Raw genomic sequence first — 22,573 nt, 5'->3', positions numbered from 1 at the left:
AAGAGTGCTAATATGCACATGCGTTAAGAGTCTTGGCCCCAGAGAAACAATGTGAAATCATCTAAACCAGGCAATCGAGCAGTGGTGTATGAACAGAGATCTTAAATGCTAAATGTGTATCAGCCAGCTGCACAGGTTAAAAAAAATGCAATACTGACATACATATTGTGAACAATTTGCTGTGGGGATAAACATACACAAATGTGACCATAAGAAGACTCAAAATTAATAAAAAATTGGAGAGTAATACCCACTAAAAAAAGACAAGTGCTAAAATGATCAAAAAGGAAAGAATCTAGATTGGGTGAATTAAAACTCAGAAACAGGTTATTTGGAATAAAAAAAAAGGAAAATAAAATTAAATAAATAAATGATTTGATGGAACAGTCTCACCATGCAAAAGAAAGTGGGTGAGTAGGTATCTTAGAGTTTTATTACTGTGAAGAGACACCATGACCAAGGAAACTTTTATAAGGAAAACATTTCATTGGGCTGACTTACACTTTCAGACTCTCAGTCCATTATCATCATGGTGGGAAGCATGGCAGCATCCAGGCAGACATAGTGCTGGAGAAGGAGCTGAGAGTTCTACATCTTGATCTGTAAGCAGCAGCAGGAGACTGTGTCCACACTGGGCACAGCTTGAACATCTATTAAAACTTCAAAGCCCACCTTCACAGTGACACACTTCCTCCAACATGGCCACACATACTCCAACAAGGCCACACCTCCTACTAGTGCAGCAACCTATGGAACAAGCATTCAAACACATGAACCTATGGGGGCCATTCCTATTCAAACCATCACAGTAGATAAGTCTTCAGACAGGAAGTGCATAGATAAAACTATATATAACTTAAAATTTCCAGATATCTTCACCAACCCACAAGACACACTACTCAACCACTGCAGAGATTAGACCCAGGAAGAGTAGACAGAGCTGGTAGAAGAGACAGCAAAAACAAAGGGGTAATTAGGTGATACCCTTTCCAGACTGAGAATATGGCCCTCTCCTGACTTCTTTGGCAAAACCAAATGGTTTCTGCTGTGTATGTAACCTTTCTCAATAAAGAAAGACCATCAGATCCTTTCTCAGGGAAATCACAAGCATGTACACAAAGGACCTCAACCCTAATCCTGAGTCCCTGCATGAAGATCCTGAGAGATGAAGTGAAGCCTGGGTCGCTCTACAGACTCCGAGGTGTTGGAGGATCAAAGCTGTGAGACGTCTGTCAGGGAGATTGGCTTACACAGAGTGGAACCAGCCTGTTAGAGACATATTCTGTAGGCAGAAAAGATGGAGGGATGAGACATCTAAGCCCTCTGATATCAGATATTAACTAGAGAACTGGGTTTCAACCTTCCTAATGCTGCATCCCTTTAATACAGTTCCTTGTGTTGTGTGACCCCCAACTATAAGATTATATTTGTGACTGGCTCCTCCCACACTGACGTCATAGGCCATTACCTAAGCCCCGCCCACAGTCAGACTAGAACTCTGCAACTGTAAATACAGACCCGGATTCCCCCCAACCCCGCCCACCCGCCCTAACCCCAACCATCCACCATGACCCCGCCCCGGCCGCCATGTCTCCCGCGGGCACCACGTTCCCACCTCAGCCTCAGCCCAGTTCGGAGCCGCAGGAGACACGAAGCCGGCTAGAACCGGATCCGCACGGCCCGGGGTGGCAGGGCCTCGGCTCACCGTCGCTAGGCCCCTCCCACCGCGTCCATCTGAGCTGCCGCCCGCTGCGCTCTGTCTCCACTGCCGGCGCGGCTGCCAAGGGCCTCTGTGACGCACTTCCGCTTCCGGGGAGGGCGGGGCAGCGCCTCCGGAAAAGCGGCGAAGGCCATTCAGTCCGGAGACGTGGTGCCTCTTCCGGTTCCCGCGCGCCCGCTAAAGCACTTCCGGTCGCGATCACCTCTGACCCTGCGGGGCGGAAGCAGACGAGTCTCGCACCGGACGCTGTTTCCGGTAACCGGGGCGTCCGCGACCCACATCAGTCACCCCGCGTTCCCGGCGCTGGAGTGTGACGTGACCGCGCCCGCTCGGCGGCCGTAACGGGATCCCCGCGTCTCCCGCCGACCCCGTCGCGGTCTCCGTGACGTCACAGCCGGCGACCGGGACCCGCTCAAGCGCTCGGAGGCGTCTTCACAAAACCACGGCGGCGGCGGCGACGATTGTGGCGATGACGACGCCGATCAATCCCGTGATTCCCCGCGGTTCCCGCCGACCCCGTCGCGCACTCCGTGACGTCACAGCCGGCGACGAGGAACCCCTCCGGCGCACGGAAGTGGCTGCGCCATTCCCCGAGGTCAATGGCGGAGTCGTGCGATTCCCGTGATGCCCCGCGGCGCCCGCCGACCTCTTTGCGGGATTCTGACGTCACAGGGAGCGCGACTGAGCCCCGCGAACCCGGCCGCATCCTGTCAGCGGCTGCACCGGGATCGTCGTCGCCGCCACCGCCGCGGACCCTGAAGGTGTCGCACTGCCGACGTCACAGCCGGCGACGGGGTCTGCCGGCGGCCGCGGCTGCGGTCTATGCCGTGATTTCCTGCAGCGGCCCCGGCTCTGTCGATACTAATCAGGTATCAATAAACAGTAACCAATCAATAAATCGTGCCGCAGGCCTTTGTTCCAGCACTGGGGAGGCAGAGGCAGGGGCATGACGGTGATGGGATGACGATGATGGTCAGTAATCGTGATAATTGGTAATCAGTACTAATCAATGACTAATGATCGATGCTAAAAATGATCAGTAACCATGATAACCAATGATCGATAACCAGCCGATACTGCCAATCGGTAATCAAAGCCTATCAATAATCCCTAATCAATTATCGATAATTAATACCCAATGCTGATCCATAATTGACCACAGCAGTCAATGCAAATCAATAGTCAACTTGGGAGGATCCTAATATAAATATAAAATGTGCAACGAAATATGAGAATAAAATTATAATGAAGTAAAATGCAAAGTATAAAATATGAGATAAAATGAATAAAAATATAAAATAAAATATTAAATACGGAAAAATCTAAATAAGATAAAAATATAAAATATAACGAATAAAAATGTAGTAAAGTAAATGAAAATGGAATAAAATAAAGTATAAATATAAAATTAAGTAAATGAAATAAATAAAAATATGAAATAAAATGTAAAATATAAAATATAACAAATAAATAAAATATAAAACAAACTATAGGGAGACAAATTATTATTATTTATTATTATCAATATTATGACATACGGTGAAGCACAGTTGGTCAAACAGCATCTGATAGGAAGTGACACGTGTAGTATAATATTTAACAATTTTATTTCCGTTACACAGCCCGGTGTAGAATTAAAAGTCCGATCAGATTTTTATTTTAAATATTTAATTTATTTTATATTATATTTTGTATTTGATTTCATATTTTAAATCGTTTTAAAATGATATACTTTTATTTTTATGTTTTATATTTTATATTTAATGTATTTTACATTTTATTTTGATTTTATATTTATATTCATAGTATGTTTCATACTTGTTTTATATTTTACACTTCATATTTTATTATATATTTTAAAGATTAAATTTATTTCTTCTTTTATATTTTCTTTTAAATTATATTTATTTTTTATTTTACATTTTACATTTACATTATATTTTACATATATAATTTTTTATATTTTATATTTAAATTTATATTTTACTTTATTTTTTATATGCTATATTTGATGTATTTTGTATTTTTTTATTTAATATTTTATATTTGTGTTTTGTATTTTACATTTTATATTTTTTTGTATATTCAAAATTTTAGTTTATTTCATATTTTATTTAATATTTATTTCTTATTTTATATAGATATAATATATCATATATATAATTTATGATATTTTGTATTTTATACTTAATGTCATATTTTAAATTATTTTATATATTACTTTACTTTTAGTTTTTTATTTTCTATTTTCTATTTTATTTTATGTTTTAAATTGTGTTTTTTATTTACATTTACATATATATTATAATTATAGTTTGCATCTTATATTTTAATATATATTTAAATTTTATTTTATACTTTATATATTTTTATGTTTTATATTTTGTTTTTATGTTTTATTTCATATTTTACATTTTATATTATTTTCTATTTTATTTTGTTTTCATTTTTTAATTTTATATTTTATATTTGATGTATTTTACATTTTATTTACTTTTTATTTAATTTTCATTATATTTATATTATATTTTATACTTATGCTTTATAAGTTACATTGCATATTTATTATATATTTTAATTTTAAATTATAATTTTTATATATTTACATTTAATTTCATATTTTCTATTAGTTAATATTTTGTTTTCTTTATTTTTTAATTTTATGTTTAATATTTTATATTTGATTTATTTTATATTTTATTTTATTTCATATTTTATATTTACGTTTTATATTTTACATATATTTGAAATTTTAAATTTTGTTTTATTTCATTTTATATTTTATATTATTTATTTCATATTAATATTTATATTATATTGTATGTTTTAGTTTGTATTTTTTATTATTTTCCATTTTAATTTACTTTTTTTAATTTTGTATTTTAAATTTTATATTACCGAATTTTATGTGTTGTTTTATTTTATTTTTATTTTATATTTTATATTTACATTTACATTGTAATTATCGATGTTTTATATTTAATATTTTTTCCATTGTAGTTTAATTTAATTTTTAATTTTATATTTTAGAATTTATATTCGATGTATTTTATATTTTATTTTTATTTTTATATTTTATGTTTTATGTTTTATAGTTGATGCATCTGATTGATGAATTCGGAGACCTGGCTTCATCATCTCTATCGATTTTCCGATGATTTATTTCCCAGCCGACACAACATGGAGACAAATCCATAAGGGACGAGGTGAGGCCCTGAGACCCTGGCGGACATGGTTCTCCAAGGCAGGCGGCAAAGAAAGCACTAGAAATTATTGATTAATAATAATTAGGTATTATTTCAGGGGGTCCTGCGAATTTATACACATATCTGAATTTTTGTTTATTATACACATATTTATATGTATTACAGACATATATATATATATATATATATATTACATACATATTTATACTACAGACATTTATATATATTACAGACATATTTATATTACAGACATATTTATATTACAGATATATGTATATATTACAGACGTACTTATATATATTATAGACATATTTACATATATTACAGACATTTATATATATTATAGACATTTATTTATATTACAGACATATTTATATATATTAGACATTTATATATATTACAGCCATTTACATATATTACAGACATATATATTACAGACATATTTACATATATTACGGACATATTTACATATATTACAGACATACTTATATATATTACAGACATATTTATATATATTATTGACATACTTATACATATTACAGACACATATATTATAGACATATTTATATATATTGCAGACATATTTACATATATTACAGACATATTCATATATATTGCTGCAGACCTACACACTAGACATACTTATACATATTATAGACATATATATTAGACATATTTATATATGTTACAGACATTTATGTATATTATAGACATATAATGTTTACAATAAACAGATATTCAAAAATGTGTATAAGAAACAAATATTCAGATCCATGTGCCGTAATATATATAAACATGTCGATGAGATACGGATGTTCAAGTATGTGTATAATATATACTAATATGTAAATATATGTAATGTGCATAATATATATAAGTATGTAAATATATATATAATGTGTATAATATATATAAATGCATATAAATACTTTTCTAATCATAGGTTGGCATTACTGGAAATAAAAGATACGTGAAGAAATAATTATATCTTTTAATGATGAAGAACTATTTAATTCAATTTAATTTAATTTTTAATTTTTAAATTTCAATAGGGAATGCTGGGTAATGTTGGGAGCAGGGAGACGAGGTGGGCAGGAAGAGATGATCTTAGCATCCACAGGCAGACATAGTCAGGACAGAGGTAAAGCTGCCTCCGGTGTTTAGTACAGTGCTAGGGGAAAACTGTGATCATTGCATCTGGGATAACAGACAGTGTGGTAGATCTATAGAAAGCTTACCTGTGTCCTGGCAGGTAAAGCATGTGGTTGAACAGGGACTGTCTGCCCAAGTGGGGCTGAGACACAGGGCTGAGACAGGAAAGGAAGGGCAGGTGGGGATTGTCTATCTTATCTATAAGATGATGCACAGGGGGACAGGCAACTTCCACTGGTATTCTGTCTCAGAGTAAGTGCAACTGATATTGGATCTGCAGTAACAGATAGTGAGGTAGGTCTTTGGACAAAGTACCTTTTCTACTGAAATGCATAGCTTGTGGTTGAACAGGAGCATCTTTCAATAATCAGGACCTCAGGCCAAAGATGAGTTTGTAAACCCCAATCAATTCTGTTTCTGAGATTGCACAAAGTCCACTTGAGCAAACATCCTATGACAATCCCCCCTTGTCAACAGCCAGTCAAGGTACAACTGCAGGGTTAAGCTACATATTGATAACTAATACACCTTACAGAGAAAAAGTTAGTCTACCCATCATGTTTGTCAGATGATTTTGCCCCCTTGATTGGTTCCCGCAGATTATGCCAGTCATGTAGTTTTTAAAATACTAAGTTGCTGACCTGTATGTTAATGCCCCAATCTTGCTGTAACTACAATAAATACTCAGTACCTCTAGACTCTCAGTTTCGATCTCACGTGAGGCTGACTGGTGAGAATCCTTATTACAGAACTCATAATAAAGACCTCCATGTGTTTGCATTACAACAGGCTACTTGTTGGTCTTTGGGGTCTCTGTGACTTGGACATAACATCTTAGTGCATTGACCCAAGACCCTCAGGACTCCCAACTAAAGGATTGGAAGGCCAGTTGTTAATATCCACCATTCTTTTTGGGTCAGTGGCTTATCTGCCAGATTTGTGTCTCTGTGCGTTGGTTTTCAGGTTTTTCTTGAGTATCTGTGGAAGGAGATGACTAAATTGAATGTGGAACCCTGCTACAGTGGATACGCTGGAGAGTCGCAGCCCCAAAGTGCTTCGAACATGTTCCAGAGCCTGGTATAGTGGACAGTGTGCCTCTGGTCTTAATTTCTGGGAAGGTTAGAGCAGACTTGGAACCCTGCTACAGGGCTCACAGCTGCCATCCTGCCTTCATTTTCTCTTTTGTCCAAGTGGAGGAATCTGCTGGGTAGCTTTTACCGCCCCCTTGTGGCTGTCTATTTTGTGTGTTGCAATTTGTTATTCTTTCACTGAGGAAATTAGACAGACTCCACCCTAGTCAATTTAGTTTCTAGCCCCACACCTTGGGTTAAATCCTTAACAACAGGACCTAGACCCATTGACTAGTCCATGACAGAGTGCTCTTTGAGACAGCATCCAGGGCAAAATCAGGCTCTGCCTACCTTATTTTACAGGGTAGAAAGACAAAGACCTCATTTCCCACCTCCTGAACTACACTCTGTGCAGTTCATATGTGACTCTATAATTTTGAACTTGGAGCTGTCATAAGATGAAGATTGTTCTTCATTGATTCTCACAAATTTAGCATATCTTTATTGGATCAGAGCCCCTGTTCTTTGCTGGTGGTCTTTTCCAGGTCTATGGGGCAATATCCTTCTCTCTTCACCTTCCAGCTGTTTTAGCCACATCTTTGGTAGCACTCCCTCGGCAACCCAGTGTTAAAGACGCCTCACTCCAGGTCAGCACAGATTCTGAGCTCCCCATTCCAGTGTATTGTAGCTGCCCGCAGCCACAAGTCAACTGGGTTCACCTGAAAGGGGGGCTGGGAATTGAAGGGGGAAGGAGGGTGAGAAGAGATGAGGCCAAGACAAAGTTCTCTGATCAAGGCCCCAAGCTTTAATGTTCAGCTCTCAATTTAAAGGAGAAGACCCAACCCACAACCCCTCCTGGTTTCATATGGGTGGGATAATCCATAGTCCAATCCAGTTCACGGCCAGAGATGTCTCAAGGCAAGCCCAGGGGCAGTTCTGCTTCTGTGTTCTGGGCAGCCAAGGTGGGTAACTCCACCTAGATCCTGTCACTTGACCTTGTTGTGGTAAACAAGGTCTCTTCAGGCTTAATCATGGTGGGGGGATGCGACACGCTACCTCGCCGATAAGGAGCACGTCACACTCAAGATTCTTCTGACAGCGTCTTTTATTGTTACAGCTCTTTTAGTTAGAAGGATGCAAGATGGAGAACAAAGGAAGGACCCCAAGCCCCAGAATGTACTGAGTTATATACTATCAAAGAGACATGATCTGTCCTCATTGGCTTACAGACCGGGGTCTCATTTACATATCCACTTTCAGCGGGAAAATTCGTGCCTACACGTGTGCACAGCTGCAGACACCAAGGCCAAGAAGAACCAGGAACAGGAAGCCAGCGCCATCTTCTAATGGCGAGCGTATAGCTACTTCAGCAAACGCAGCATGGCTCCTAACAGGGGGAAGGGTACAGTGTATCCTTCGCTGCTCTGAGTTTTCATTGGCCACTCCTTCAGTCTCTGCTCCAACTTTACCTCTGCATTTCTCTTAGGATAAATTTTGTTCTGGGTGTCTCCAGTGTTGTGGTTGAATCTGATCCTTCAGCTTTCTTCTCATTCTCCCATACATTCCCCATTTGGACTCTGTCCCTCAATCACATAAGATACTGTGCACACATTTCCTGTTCAATGCTATGCTATTTTCCAAACCTGGTGATTTTGTATTTTTAACTTTATTCATTCTGTTTTTGTTTTTCTAGACAAGTTTTTCTGTGAAGCCCTTCCTGTCCTGATTGTAGATATAGAAACCACATAAGCCCCCTTACATGCTTTTGTTAAATAAACACATGCTTTTGTGCTGCTCTTTATTCACATCTTTCATTTTGAAATTCAGCCTAATATGTAGATTATATTCTATTTCTCTGGATGGCTTTTGCTCATGTCATCAATATTATCTAATGTTTCCGAGTCATTGAATTGCAGGTGTATTATGTCCTGCCTATCTCTTATGTTTGTTGTGAAATTTTTGAATAATAAGTGTATTATGGCTGGGTGCATGAATATGAATATCATGTGTGCCTAATGTTTACTGTTGTCAGAAGATGGCCTCAGAACTCCTGATCTTGAAGAAATGACAGGTGTTGGTCCACATGTGTATGCTGGACATTGACCACTATTATGTGGAAGACCAGCAAGATCTTTCCACTCCTAAGCTATGTCTCCTGAACTGCATTCTTTATTTCTGATCAACATATACATTACTGCCGGGCGGTGGTGGTGCACACCTTTAATACCAGCCCTTGTGATGCAGAGGCAGTATTTCTGAGTTCAAGGCCAGCCTGGTCTACAGAGTGAGTTTCAGGACAGCGAGGGCTATACAGAGAAACTCTGTCTCAAAAAAAAAACCAAAAAAACCAAAACATACACATTACTAATATTTTCATCTGTCCATTTTAACTGTTTAAACATACATTCCCTTTTAGTAAAATTTAATTAATGTTGCTGTTTAAAGTGGCTCATTTTACGTTTATGCAAGATGAATACAGAACTGCAGTGAACTTATAATTCTTTGCAGGAACTACAGTAAAGAACTGTGAGTTCATTCTATCATTTTTTCCTGGTTTATTTTTGTAGCAGAGTGAGGTTCTTAACATGTACATTTTGCTGTCCTGAAACTCATTTCATAGACTGTGCTGGCATCCAGCTATATGACATACACCTGCCTGTACCTCTGCGATTAAAGACATGAGTAAATACACACAGCTTGCCCATCACTTTTGTAGTTAGTAATTGTTCATACAGCTTTTCAGATGTGTGCTCAGTACAGTTGATCTGTTTCCCCCTGCATATCCCTCTCAATTGCCATTTGTGTTGCAAGGCTATATCCTATTCTAAGGGTTCAGAAGTGATGCAGGTGAACCTTATATTTCATGTTCCTTCTAAACTGACATAGTGATTATATTATAATTCGAGTGTCAGGAAATAAGTGGAGGAATCACCTGAATTATATGATTATATTGTCTAGGAAGCGCACATTTACTTTGTAGTGATGTCAGTATCAGGCTTTGTGTTGGACACATATGTGTGATATTTTAGGATGCAGTGACTTATGATGATGTGCATGTGAACTTCACTTCAGAAGAGTGGAATTTGCTGGATCCTTCCCAGAAGAATCTCTACAAAGATGTGATGCTGGAAACCTACTGGAACCTCACTGCTCTAGGTAAGACTGTGAATTTTCTTTTGCTTTTCAAAATAAGGGAAAAATGTTTCTTGAATAATGATGATCATCTCTTATTTCAATAGAGAACAAGTAATACTGAGTTGAATAAATTAGGTTCATTGCTGTGAAAATTCAGTGTAACTTGAATTTTGCCTAATTCCAATACCATATCATTTACTTTCTGGTACCGTGTTATAGGCTATAATTTGGAAGACCATCATATTGAAGAACAATGTCAAACTTCTAGAAGTCATGAAAGGTAATTTTAATGTTTAAGCTGATATAAATATGGTTGTGAGGAAATTTGTATATGATCTGGAAGCTCTAAAGTAAAGCAAGTGTGTAAAATATCAGTTCTTTTATTGTAGCTATGATTATAACAGTCTCCCAAAACTATGTACCTCAATGTCAGTTATCTGATTGGTGTTTGCAAGGCAATTCCATAAGAGAAGGAAACAATGCCTTCAGTGATTCCTTCATTTGATTTGTATCTCCATTAGAACTATGTTGTGGAACTACCAATTTGTATAGTCTCATTGAATAGTGATAAACATGTATTCATAACTTTCTAATAAGCAAATAGTCCATGATAAAGTTGGTGATGCTCATATTCTTGTAGTGAAACTTTTAAGTTTATTGTGAGGTCAGTTTATGAGAGTCAAGAATGTCCTGGAGGAGCATTAATCATGTCTACAATGAACAAAAAGTCAATGTGTGTGAATTCAACGTAGAAACCTTTCATTTGTTCGTCCTTTTTTTTTTTTTTTTTTTTTTTTTTTGTTTGTTTGTTTGTTATTTTTTTTCAAGACAGATTTTCTCTGTGTATTCCTGGCTGTCTGGAACTCACTCGGTAGACCAGGCTGGCCTCGAACTCAGAAATCCGCCTGCCTCTGCCTCCCAAGTGCTGGGATTAAAGGCATGCACCACCACCGCCTGGCTTGTAATTCCTTTTTAATGGGTGTATCCATTGTCAGAATGAATGAAACCTTGTGAGCATAGAGATACTAAAAAGAACAACGTGCCTCTATCTACTTCAGAACAATGAGAAGATATGTAGTATTCTGCCTTTGGTAGACATTCTGAATATGATAGATGTTTGCAATTAATTGGTTTTCTGACTTTACTGGGAATATCCACAAAGTCACACTGCAGAAAAACTCTGTGGGTACTAGATATGTAAATTCTTTTGTTAAACCTTGGTTCACAGTGCTGCTGTGGTGTGATGCACATTGCAGAAAAATCTGAGAATGCATCCAGTGTTTTAATGCTCTGAGTTATCACATATTTTTTATGACATGTTAAAAACATCAAAGTGATAAATCCTTATGATCTGAGTGTTCTTTATTATTAGACCAACTGTAAAATTTATTCATATTGGTAAAATGATTGATCACGGTAATGAATGTGGTAAAGCTTTCACATATGCCCATTACTGTTGCAGGCATGAAAAAAGTTATACTGGAGAGAAACCTTATGAATGTAACCAATGTGGTAAAGGCTTTACACAACAAAGTCATCTCCAAATTCATGAAAGAACACATACTGGAGAGAAACCTTATGAATGTAATCAATGTGGTAAAGCCTTTTCAAGTCACAGTCGTCTCCAAATACATAAAAAAACACATACTGGAGAGAAACCTTATGAATGTAATCAATGTGGTAAAACCTTTTCATGTCACAGTGGTCTACAATATCATAAAAGAACACATACTGGAGAGAAACCTTATGAATGTAATCAATGTGGTAAAGCCTTTTCAAGTCACAGTGGTCTACAATATCATAAAAGAACACATACTGGAGAGAAACCTTATGAATGTAATCAATGTGGTAAAGCCTTTTCAAGTCACAGTCGTCTCCAAATACATAAAAAAACACATACTGGAGAGAAACCTTATGCATGTAATCAATGTGGTAAAGCCTTTTCATGTCACAGTGGTCTACAATATCATAAAAGAACACATACTGGAGAAAAACCTTATGAATGTAATCAATGTGGTAAAGCCTTTTCAAGTCACAGTAATCTCCAAACACATAAAAGAACACATACTGGAGAAAAACCTTATGAATGTAATCAATGTGGTAAAACCTTTTCATGTCACAGTGGTCTCCAAATCCATAAAAGAACACATACTGGAGAGAAACCTTATGAATGTAATCAATGTGGTAAAGCCTTTTTATGTCACAGTAATCTCCAAATACATAAAAGAACGCATACTGGAGAGAAACCTTATGAATGTAATCAATGTGGTAAAGCCTTTTCATGTCACAGTGGTCTACAATATCATAAAAGAACACATACTGGAGAAAAACCTTATGAATGTAATCAATGTGTTAAAGCCTTTTCAAGTCACAGTAATCTCCAAATCCATAAAAGAACACATACTGGAGAGAAACCTTATGAATGTAATCAATGTGGTAAAGCCTTTTCATGTCACAGTCATCTCCAAATACATAAAAGAACACATACTGGAGAAAAACCTTATTAATGTAATCAATGTGGTAAAGCCTTTTCAGGTCACAATGGTCTCCAATGTCATAAGATAACACATACCAGAGAGAGACCTTATGAATGTAATCAATGTGGTAAAGCCTTTTCATTTCACAGTAATCTTTGAAAACATAAAAGAACACATACTGGAGAGAAACCTTAACAGGACTGCTATTAAGTCCCTCAGGCATGGTCAAAACTGCAGTAAGAACTCTGCCGGTCTCCAAAGTGTTATCAGTTAATTGCCCCAAGAGAGATAGTATCCAGACTTTCTCTAGCTCAGAGCACATTCCAAGAAGTAAAACAATTAACCAATGGTCACTAAAAGGGAATTAATGATTTATTATAGGTACATGGACAGAAGAGAAAACATTCCCTGGGTTTGTCTATACAAACCTTCACTAATTTCTTAAGTTATAGTTTCAATCTTTCAGTGAACCTGTGGAGCTAGACAGCTGATGAATGTCTAGCTAGATAATTGCTCCTAATGGATATTCATGTAAACATTCTGTGTTGTAAACTTCTATTTCAATTTATGATTTGAATTTTGGTGTGAACTTGTGATGAACTTTGTGACATGTGATCATGTACTCAGAATGATGTATAAATACTGAAGACAAAGACAAAGGTAAAGTTAGTGAGTTAGTGAGTGAGTTAGTTAGGGGCCCTTAGTCCTTTCCTTTCCCCCTGCTTAGAAGTTTTCTCCCTTAGAATTTTTACTTTGTTAGAATTTTTTCCTTCTCCCCACTCAGGATTTTTTTTACCTTTCCCCTCAGATAGCTGCATAGGATACCTTTTACACTTAAATAAATCTATAGCAACTTTTTAAAGTGTCTTTTCTTCCTGTGATCTCAGACTAGCATGTTAGAGCCCAGCAGTTCCTGCTGAGATAGAACAAAGGCTACATTGCCTAATCCTCTGCTGTTAGGCTGCAGGTGTTAATCACCTAAGCCTGCAGTCTCTTACCCTCAGAAGAAGTTTTTAGGACTTTTTATAAGTTATCACCAGCATTTCAGTACAGGCCAGAAAGCCAGAGAGCCCTGAGACCCTCAGACTTTAATGTCATTACCGGAGTCTTACTCTGTGCCCCTGCCACTACCCTCTCAGAGCCAGGCTGGCTCCCTGTAGTACAGAACAAATTTGGGGCAATGAAAAGCTTAGGTACAGGCAAAGTGTCACACACCTTTTATCCCAGCATTCAGCAGACAGACATATGCAGATCTCTGAGTTCAAGGTTAATCTACTGAATAAGATCCAGGACAGTCAAGCTTAGGCAGTGAGATTGTTGAAAAATAGAAAGCTGGCGATGAAGTAGCAGAAGGGGCCATGTTCCAGCCCCAGCAGGCAGAGGAACTCAGGAACTTTGTCCATGTGGCTCTGCTTTTAGAGGCAAGAATAGAAGGGACAACTGAGACGATTGATGCTGGTTGGCTGTAGTTAGAAAATTAGTGGTGATGAAGAAGAAACCAGCATGACTGAGGTGACATCTTCTGTTAAGTGTTTTCTGAGAGGACAAAGAAGTTGTATTCCAGAGGTAGCCAAGGTTGTCCCTTGTGGTTCAGCTTGACTCAGTCCTATGTAAGACTCACCCAGGTGGCACTGGTTTTAAGGCATGAATGTTTCATGCAGTTGTAGCTAAGGCTTGGTACCATGAAGGGAGCATGAGAGAAACACAGTCAAGAATGTTTGTCACAGAAGAATCTAGCATGCTGAAGATGTAAGTCCCATGGAAGGAGCAGAAAGAACAGCAGCAGCAGTTGAGTGGAGTCAAGCAGAACCTAGTGTACTACAGAGGGAAGAGCTGGAGAGAGACCCAGCTTCTTTTGAGGAGGGCAGAAGATCATCTGTGGATCCCAGATACTGGAACAAGAAGCTGTAATTTTGAAGTTACTTTGGCAACCCCAAGAGTTTTAGATTCCTGAGCTGTGGGATACATTCTCAGGGAAACTACTTTCAGGAAATAAAATCAGCCAAAGAGAAAGAATTGTGCTGCAGTGAGCAAGGCAGGAAGGAGTTGGAGATCTGAAGAATGCTTTGACATCAGACATGGAGATGCAGAGTTTGGAAATTGCCTTGCTGGCTTTTGGTCTCCTTTTGGCCCAGTATTTCCTCAGAATGGTGGTAAGGAATGGTGACCTATATCCTTTGAATTTGGATGGATCTTATGTGCTATATTTATGAACGTATAGGAAGTTACAGTTACATGATTAGAATGATCTCAGAAGAGACTTTGAACTTTGGACTTTTAACATTTATGAGACTTCTATAGATGATGAGGACTTTTTAATTTGAACCTCACATATTTTGTATTATGCTATTTTTAAATATGGTCTCCATACACTCATGTGTTTGCACAATCATATGGGGGCCAGGCAGTGGAATGTGGTAGTATAAATATGCTTGGCTCAGGGAGTGGGAGGAAGTTATTATGAGATGTGGCCTTGGAGGAAGTGCATCACTGAAGGCTTTGAAGTTCCACCCAGTGCAGAATGGGCCCTCCTACTAGCTCCCTGGCAGACAGTCTCTTCCTGGCTGCCTTTGGATCAAGAAGCAGAACTCTCAGCTTCTTCACAAGCATCATGTTTTCTTTTATGCCTCCCATGCTTTCTGCTATGATGAAAAAGAACTAAATCTCTGAAACTGTAAGCCAGTCCCAATTATCCTGTTGCTTTTATAGAAGTTGCCTTTTTCATGATTTCTCTTCATAGCAATGGAAACACTAAGACAGAAACCATGTGAGTGTATTTAATAGAGTCAAGCCTTTGCACAATTTTCTAGTCTTCATTATCACGAAAGAATATGTACTAGAGTCTAAGCACGCCCCCTGTGACATAGGACATGCCTCCGGAGTCTTAAACACACCCCCAGAGTCCTGAACATGCTCCCTGTGACTCAGGACATGCCGCTCAGTCTTAAACATGCCCTCCTATGACTCAGGACATTCCCATGAGTCTTAAGCATGGCCCCTATGCCTCTGGAGTTGCCTCCTGTGTGCTAATCATGCACCCCATGTCTCAGGACATGCCCACTGAGTTTTAAGCATGTCCCCCTGTTTCTTAGGACATGCCCCGTGAGACTTAACCATGCCCTCTGTGACTCAGGACACACCCACAGAGTCCTAATGGACATGTTTAGAATAATGAAGATTTTGCACACCTATGTAGTCTTCATCATTATGAAACTGTTCATACTGGACAGTGGTTATATACTGTGCAAAGCCATTACATCATGGGGTCCACTGAGATCTGACACAAGTCAAACACAGGACAAGGTATATGATAAGAATTCATTGTAATCAAGTCACTGCTGATAAATCAGGGCCACAAAATTCCACTCAGAAGCTTATCTGCAATACTCCAACCTCACCCCCACCCTTAACCAGAAAGTTATATAGCTTCCAGAAGTCAAAACCACAAAGTCCTGTTCCAAGGTACAGTTAAAAATTTCTCCCAATCTTGATTTTTTTCTTTTGTTTGTTTTACAATATGTCAAATGATACAGAATGTAGGTTGTATGGTCTACACTATCAGTGCCATTTGTTCTTTTGTGGTTTGGAACTTGTATTATGTTTTGAGGAATAAAACATGAGTAACAAAAATCATGGTTAGGAAAAATTGTTATGTTTTAGGTAAGAAAACATGAGTGCTGTAAGCTGATCAAATATTGTTAAATACACAGGTCCCCTATGACCTAAAACTTAGTTTGAATTTATGATTAAAAGGAGGTTGATAACAAAAAGGCAGAACTTAGGGCAAGTTTCTTTTGCTTCTTCCCAACATTTTTATATTATAGATATATTTGAATACATAGCAGAACACATATTGAAGGCATATCTTACAAATGTAATCAATGAGATAAAACCTTTTCACTGTCTCAACCCTAGCAAAATGTTGAGGCTTGGGCTGCCCCGATTTTGGTTGGCCACTGTATCCAGGCCCAAGCTGCTTGTCAGGTCTGCGGGTCAGGGTTCAGCAAGAGAGAGAATGAGGACAGACTCGAAGAATGGAGATCAGACATATTGTGATTCAATCCCGATTATTCTTCAGTCTCTCTTTCTAGTCCAAGTCCCAAGTCTAGCTGTACTCTCTAAAGAGTCTCCCTAAAGTGTATGCTTCCTCTAAGTGTCTGATTCTCTTACTCTTCTGTCTGCCTCTCACCTTTAGATGTCTCACTTCTAAGCCATGCCTCTAAGTCACACATTTAATCATGCCCTTAGGTCTTGTCTCTAAATCTGATCTCTAAGTCAAACTCTTAAGTTAGGCACCTTTAATCTCACATACCCAAGGAAAGCCCTGGGTATCTGAAGCAAGATGTTATCAGAGTGTGCTCAGCTGTTGTAGGCTATTGTAATACAAGTCTCATGTCAGGGTATATGGCTCAAGATGTCTGCAAAGCTGGTAACCGCTTTCTGCTAAAAGTCAGCCCCCAACAGGTCCACCTTTTAAATTTTTTTTTCAAAAGGGAAGGCTGGGAAAACTTAAGGAAACTATGCCTGTCCTAGGTTGGAGCAAAGGACCCCAGCTTCCCTTTCCCATCCTTGGATACTCAACAGCCATTGGTTGAGCTCCTGTCTTAGGATGGTGAGGCCTCCCTTCTTTTAGGGGCAAGGGTCTCGGTATGCTCTCTTACCTGTCATTGACTATCCGGCTTAGCCTGTAAGTTAGGGGTTAATCCTCGTCAGTCTTGATGATACAGGTTTCAGAGTCCCCTGCTTCCAGCCTGTAATAGTGGACCTGTATGGGTTTCATTTGAATAGCATCCCGTACAAAAGCCATCAGTTTGTTGAACCACATGGACACAAAAGACAAGAGATTTAATGCCTGAATAGTTAGTATGACAGCTACACTCTTTTTTAAGTGCAACACAGTGTAAAAAAAAAAGCGAAAATCTCTTCTAATCTGTTTATAAATGTCTTATATCAGAATCTAATACAAAACTTATCATAGCTTTGATCTAAAGAAAACAAGTAAGGAAATCCCTGTTCCTGCTCTAGTCAATCTCAAACCCAAACAACATCTATAGTAAATGTGGTAGTGGGTTTTCTCCTGGCTCTAAATAATCTAAATTCCTACTAAATCTAAAACAATCTAGTTCCCCACTAAATCATAAGTCAGGGAATCAAGGTTCCAATAGAGCCACCCTGGAGATTCAGGTGGTGATGTCTCCTTCAGCACTGATAACTTCCCAAATCAGGTTTACTCATTGATCTGTTCCAGTTTGAAGACAATTGTGAAGCATCTTCATGTTTCCTGTGAAGGAAAAATATGCTCAGGGGATTTCTCATCCCTGGATTTGTTATTGTTGTCTATTTGTTTAATCAGTCTTTCTGGCAGCCAATGTGCTGCATCTGCAGTTTGGGAATATGTGTAAACAGAACCGCTTCCCCAGATAAGCACAGGATCTGGCCCATTCCAGGTTCCAGTTAATGGGTCTTTCCAGAGGACTGTCGCAAAATTCTTTTTGGTATCAGGATGCCAGAATCTATCTGCAGCAGATTTTCCTTCAGAATCCAAAGTTAAAAAATTTAAAATAAAGAGTGCATGATGAAGGATATTTCTGGGGGATCCCTTGATAGGGTACCATTCCCCCTTTTTAATTTTTTTAAATTGACATTTAATGGTTTGATGTGCCCTTTCTACCATACCTTGGCCCTGTGGATTATGTGGAATACCCGTTTTATGTAGTATTCCCAATTTTTCACAAAATTGGTGGAAACTGGAGCTTGTATAACCTGGGCCATTGTCAGTTTTTATCTGTTTAGGCACACCCAATACAGCAACTGTAGCAAGCATATGAGTGATCACATGCTTGCTTGCTTCTCCAGTTTGTAATGTTGCATAAATGAAACCATTGTACGTATTTACACATACATGTATATATTTTTGCTTGTCAAATTCATTATAATGAGTAATATCCATTTGTCAGATACTGTTTGCTATCAGTCCCTTTGGATTAACATCCAAATGAGGAATTTGTAAAAGTTTAACACATGATTGACATTGTTTGACAATTTGTCTAGCTTGTTCTCTGGTAACTTTAGACATACCTTTTAAAGTTTTAGAATTAAGGTGATGTAACTCATGAGCCTTCATGGCCTGTTCCAAATTAGATTTCTGATCTGATAAAGTCACTGCAGTTATACGAGTAGCTAGGTCTGCCTTGGTATTTCCTTCAGAGAGAGGACCTGGTAGCCCAGTGTGGGCTCTCAGGTGTCCTATAAAGAATTTACACCTTCTCCTCAAAATTAATTGTTGGCACTGTAAAAACAAATCAGCTGCTTCTGAGGAATGCTTTATTTGTGCAGCAGTTTCTAGCAGAGGGATAGACTGATCTATATATGAGCTATCTGTATAAATGTTAATAGTTTGATTTGGAAATGCTTGAAACACCGCAATAACAGCATGTAATTCAACCAGTTGGGCTGACACAGGTGATGTAGCAAAAGAGATTACTTGATCCTTAAAGGCATAAGCAGTTGTTCCTAATGAGGAACCATCAGTGAAAACTAGCAATGCTTCCTTGACAGGTTCATGTGCAGTACAAGATGGAAAAACAAATTCATGATGATTACAAAACTGAACCAATTTATCTGGTGGATAATGATTATCTATCTGACCAGGAAATGAGGCACATGCAATAGGCCAGACTTCAGAATTCTGCATAAGCCAATAAAACTAATTGCTTGTACAGGGTTGTACTATGATATAAGTATCTTTTCCAAAATATTTTTGACTGTTATCTCTGCCTAGCATAATCATATCTGCTACAGCTGCATAGTATGGATTAAGAACATTATTGGGGGATGAGGGAAGATGAACCCATAATATGGGTGCAGTTTGCCAAAAAAAACTGCAGTAGTTGTTAGTTTAGTGTTAAAAATAAGAAAATATAAAGGCTTAGAATAATTAATGTGAGTTACAAATTGAGATGAAATAGCATTCTCTACCTTCTGTAAGGCTTTTCTACCCTCCTCTGTTAGAGCCCTGTCAGACTTAGGGTCAGGATCTCCCTTGAGAATATCAAACAGAGGCTTCAGTTCTCCTGTTGTAAGTTTCAAATATGGTCATAGCCAATTAATATCTCCCAATAGTTTTTGAAAATCATTAAGTGTCTTAAGGGAATCAGTCCTCAGTGTGGTTTTACTATTAATAATACGTGGACCATTAATCTGAAATCCTAAATGGTATATGGGTCTTGTAATTGCAACTTTTCTGGTGTTATTTGTAACCCTGCAGTCTGTAAAGCCGTTCTAGGATCATCAAAGCACTGGAGTACCTGTTTTCCATCTTTTCCAGCTATCAAAATATCATCCATGAAATGAATCATGTAGATTTTGCTTCCACATAGTTCTAACACCCTCTATGGCACAAGCCACAAACTTTTGGCACAAGGTAGGACTGTTAGCCATACCCCGAGGCAAGATCTTCCATTGATATCTTTTCATAGGTTCCCTAAAGTTTATAGAGGGAACAGTGAAAGCAAAATGTTTTCTATCATTAGGATGCAAAAGGATATTAAAAAAACCAGTCTTTTAAATCTATAACTATTTTATAATAACCTAAAGGTATGGCCACCAGTGTGGGCAGCCCAGGTTGTAAGGCTCCCATTTTAATCATGGTTGTGTTAACAGCCCTCAAGTCTTGCAACAATCTCCACTTTCCTGACTTTTTCCTAATGACAAATATTGGGGTGTTCCAGGGAGAGTTTTCTCTTCTAAATGTCCTGCCTGTAATTGCTCCTGCACTAGCAACTGGGCAGCTTGTAATTTTTCGGTGGTTAGGGACCACTGATCCACCCAGATGGGTGAGTCTCCTTTCCAGGTGATGGGATCTGCACAACGTCCTAGGGGTGCAGCTGAATCAGTAGCCCCCATCAAAAATACCCTAAGCCTCTTCTTTCATTGTTACCATAAACTTCAGATGGATGAATAATTCCACCTTTACCTTTTCCTAATCCTATGCCTGAAGAAAGCTCAGAGTTTACCATTTGAGCCATGATTACTTCATTAGGGCTGCACATAATCAGTCCCAACTGGGATAACAGATCTTTGCCCCAGAGATTAATGGGAAGTCCTGAGATGGCATTGGGTTGTATATTTCCTGTATTTCCTTCTTTATTTTTCCAAGTCAGAACCTTAGAGCTTTGTAGTGGATTTTGACTTTGGCCAATACCACTTAAATTGGTTAAGGTTGTGGTCAGAGGCCGGGTAGTAGGCCAATCACTTTGTTTTAGGATAGTCACATCATCTCCTGTGTCAACCAAGCTTTGGAATGCCTTTCCATCTAGCCAAATTGTCATCATAATTTTTGGTTTAACTATAGGCTGTAACCAGTATCCATCAGAGGAACCAAAACCTTGATCCACTCTTTTCGGATTCTTATATTTGTGATTAGTAGGGTACAATGGAAATAACAATAGTTGAGCTATCCTCTTTCCTGTAGGAATGGTGACTATATTCTGAATTGTCTGTGCCATTACCTTAATCTAACCCTGATAATCATTATCTATAACTCCAGGAAAATTTTGTAGTCCCTGCATAGTAGCACTGCTTCTTCCCACTATCAGGCCAAACACATTTTGATAGAGCGGTCCAAACACTACAGTGGGTAAGGATTGAAGTCCCATTTCTGGGGTTAATACTGTGTCAGTGGCAGAACTGAGGTCTAGTCCTGTGCTTCCTGGTGTTGCTTGACTGAGTTCAGAAAGGGATTGGTGTTTGCCAGTAGGACACTGACTGCTCCATATGCCTGGAGCTGGCCCCTGTTCCCGTTTCCCTGATTATGGGAAAGGGTGTTACCTTGTGTGTCTTGTTTAGACCTATAATCACTAGCCCAATGCCTTCCATGTTTGCAAAGTGGGCAGAGCCCAGGCTGTTTTCCAGACTGTCTCTGGCTTAACTCATTCTCTACCTTGCAATCTTTTGCAAAGTGTCCAGGCTTCCACATTTAAAACATGCCTTTCTGTCTTTACTTGCCAAAAAAATCTCTTACTGATTGTCCTTGCATGGCAGCCACAATACCTAAGCCCTGTTGGTAAGAGGGACCTATGTCAGAACAGAGTCTGATATACACAGTAAGGTCTGTCTGTTTCCTATAAGGTCTAATGGCCACTTGGCAGCAGAATTTGCATTTTCATATGCAAGTTGTTTCACATAATCTACACCTGCCTCTGCATTACCAAAAATCCTCCATGCTGCTGTCATTAATCAATGAACAAAGTCGGAAAATCGCTCATCAGGCCCTTGACTGACTGTTGTTAAAGATGCACCAGGGTCTCCTTTTACTGGAAGTTTATGCCAAGCCTTCATGGCTGCATTTTGAATTTGAGCATATAAACCTGGGTCATATTGCATCTGGTTATCACCAGAAGCAAATTGCCCTTCTCCTACTAAGGTATCAAAGGATCAACCATTGCCTGCCTGAATGTTTCACCTACTGTCTCTTTACAATCCTCATGATACTCTGATTTCCAAATAAGATAATCTCCACAACTAAGAACTGCTCTCACTAAAATATTCCAATCACTAGGAGTCAGCCACTCCTCTGCAGCAGACTCTAAAATTGAAAGAGTAAAAGGAGCAGTGGCACCATATTGAGATACTGCATTTCTTAATTCTTTAATAATTTGAAAATTAAACCCTGTGTGATGTCTCCAAACAACCCCTTGAGCGTCTCTGGTCTCTGATACAGGAAAAGGCTCAGCATTTCCCTCCTCTTGCTGATCTGTAGCTGAACTAAGGCTAGAGGATAGGGACTGCCTTTGGACACTGGGTTGAGGAACA

At 38.6% G+C, this 22,573-nt stretch overlaps 1 protein-coding gene across 1 annotated transcript; it reads left to right on the top strand.

The window, feature by feature from the left end:
* Positions 1-2,451: 2,451 nt before the first annotated feature.
* Positions 2,452-16,341, top strand: LOC143437400 (uncharacterized). Its single transcript, XM_076922236.1, has 6 exons — positions 2,452-2,589; positions 4,816-4,926; positions 7,042-7,155; positions 10,178-10,304; positions 10,503-10,563; positions 11,746-16,341. Exons 3-6 carry the CDS (start codon positions 7,069-7,071, stop codon positions 12,788-12,790), a joined length of 1,320 nt encoding a protein of 439 aa, XP_076778351.1. The 5' UTR covers positions 2,452-2,589; positions 4,816-4,926; positions 7,042-7,068; the 3' UTR covers positions 12,791-16,341.
* The last annotated feature ends 6,232 nt before the right edge of the window (positions 16,342-22,573 follow it).

Source organism: Arvicanthis niloticus, chromosome Y (assembly GCF_011762505.2).
Source record: "Arvicanthis niloticus isolate mArvNil1 chromosome Y, mArvNil1.pat.X, whole genome shotgun sequence".
In the NCBI taxonomy this organism is placed as follows: domain Eukaryota; kingdom Metazoa; phylum Chordata; class Mammalia; order Rodentia; family Muridae; genus Arvicanthis; species Arvicanthis niloticus.
This window is presented reverse-complemented; position numbering and strand designations above follow the sequence as displayed.

Excerpts from the sequence above, each read along its gene's own strand:
- LOC143437400 (XM_076922236.1), top strand. The coding sequence starts at position 7,069 with ATGACTAAATTGAATGTGGAACCCTGCTACAGTGGATACGCTGGAGAG. Across the intron at positions 7,156-10,177 it reads CGAACATGTTCCAGAGCCTG|GATGCAGTGACTTATGATGA; the intron begins GTATAGTGGACA and ends GTGATATTTTAG. Across the intron at positions 10,564-11,745 it reads ACTTCTAGAAGTCATGAAAG|GCATGAAAAAAGTTATACTG; the intron begins GTAATTTTAATG and ends TTACTGTTGCAG.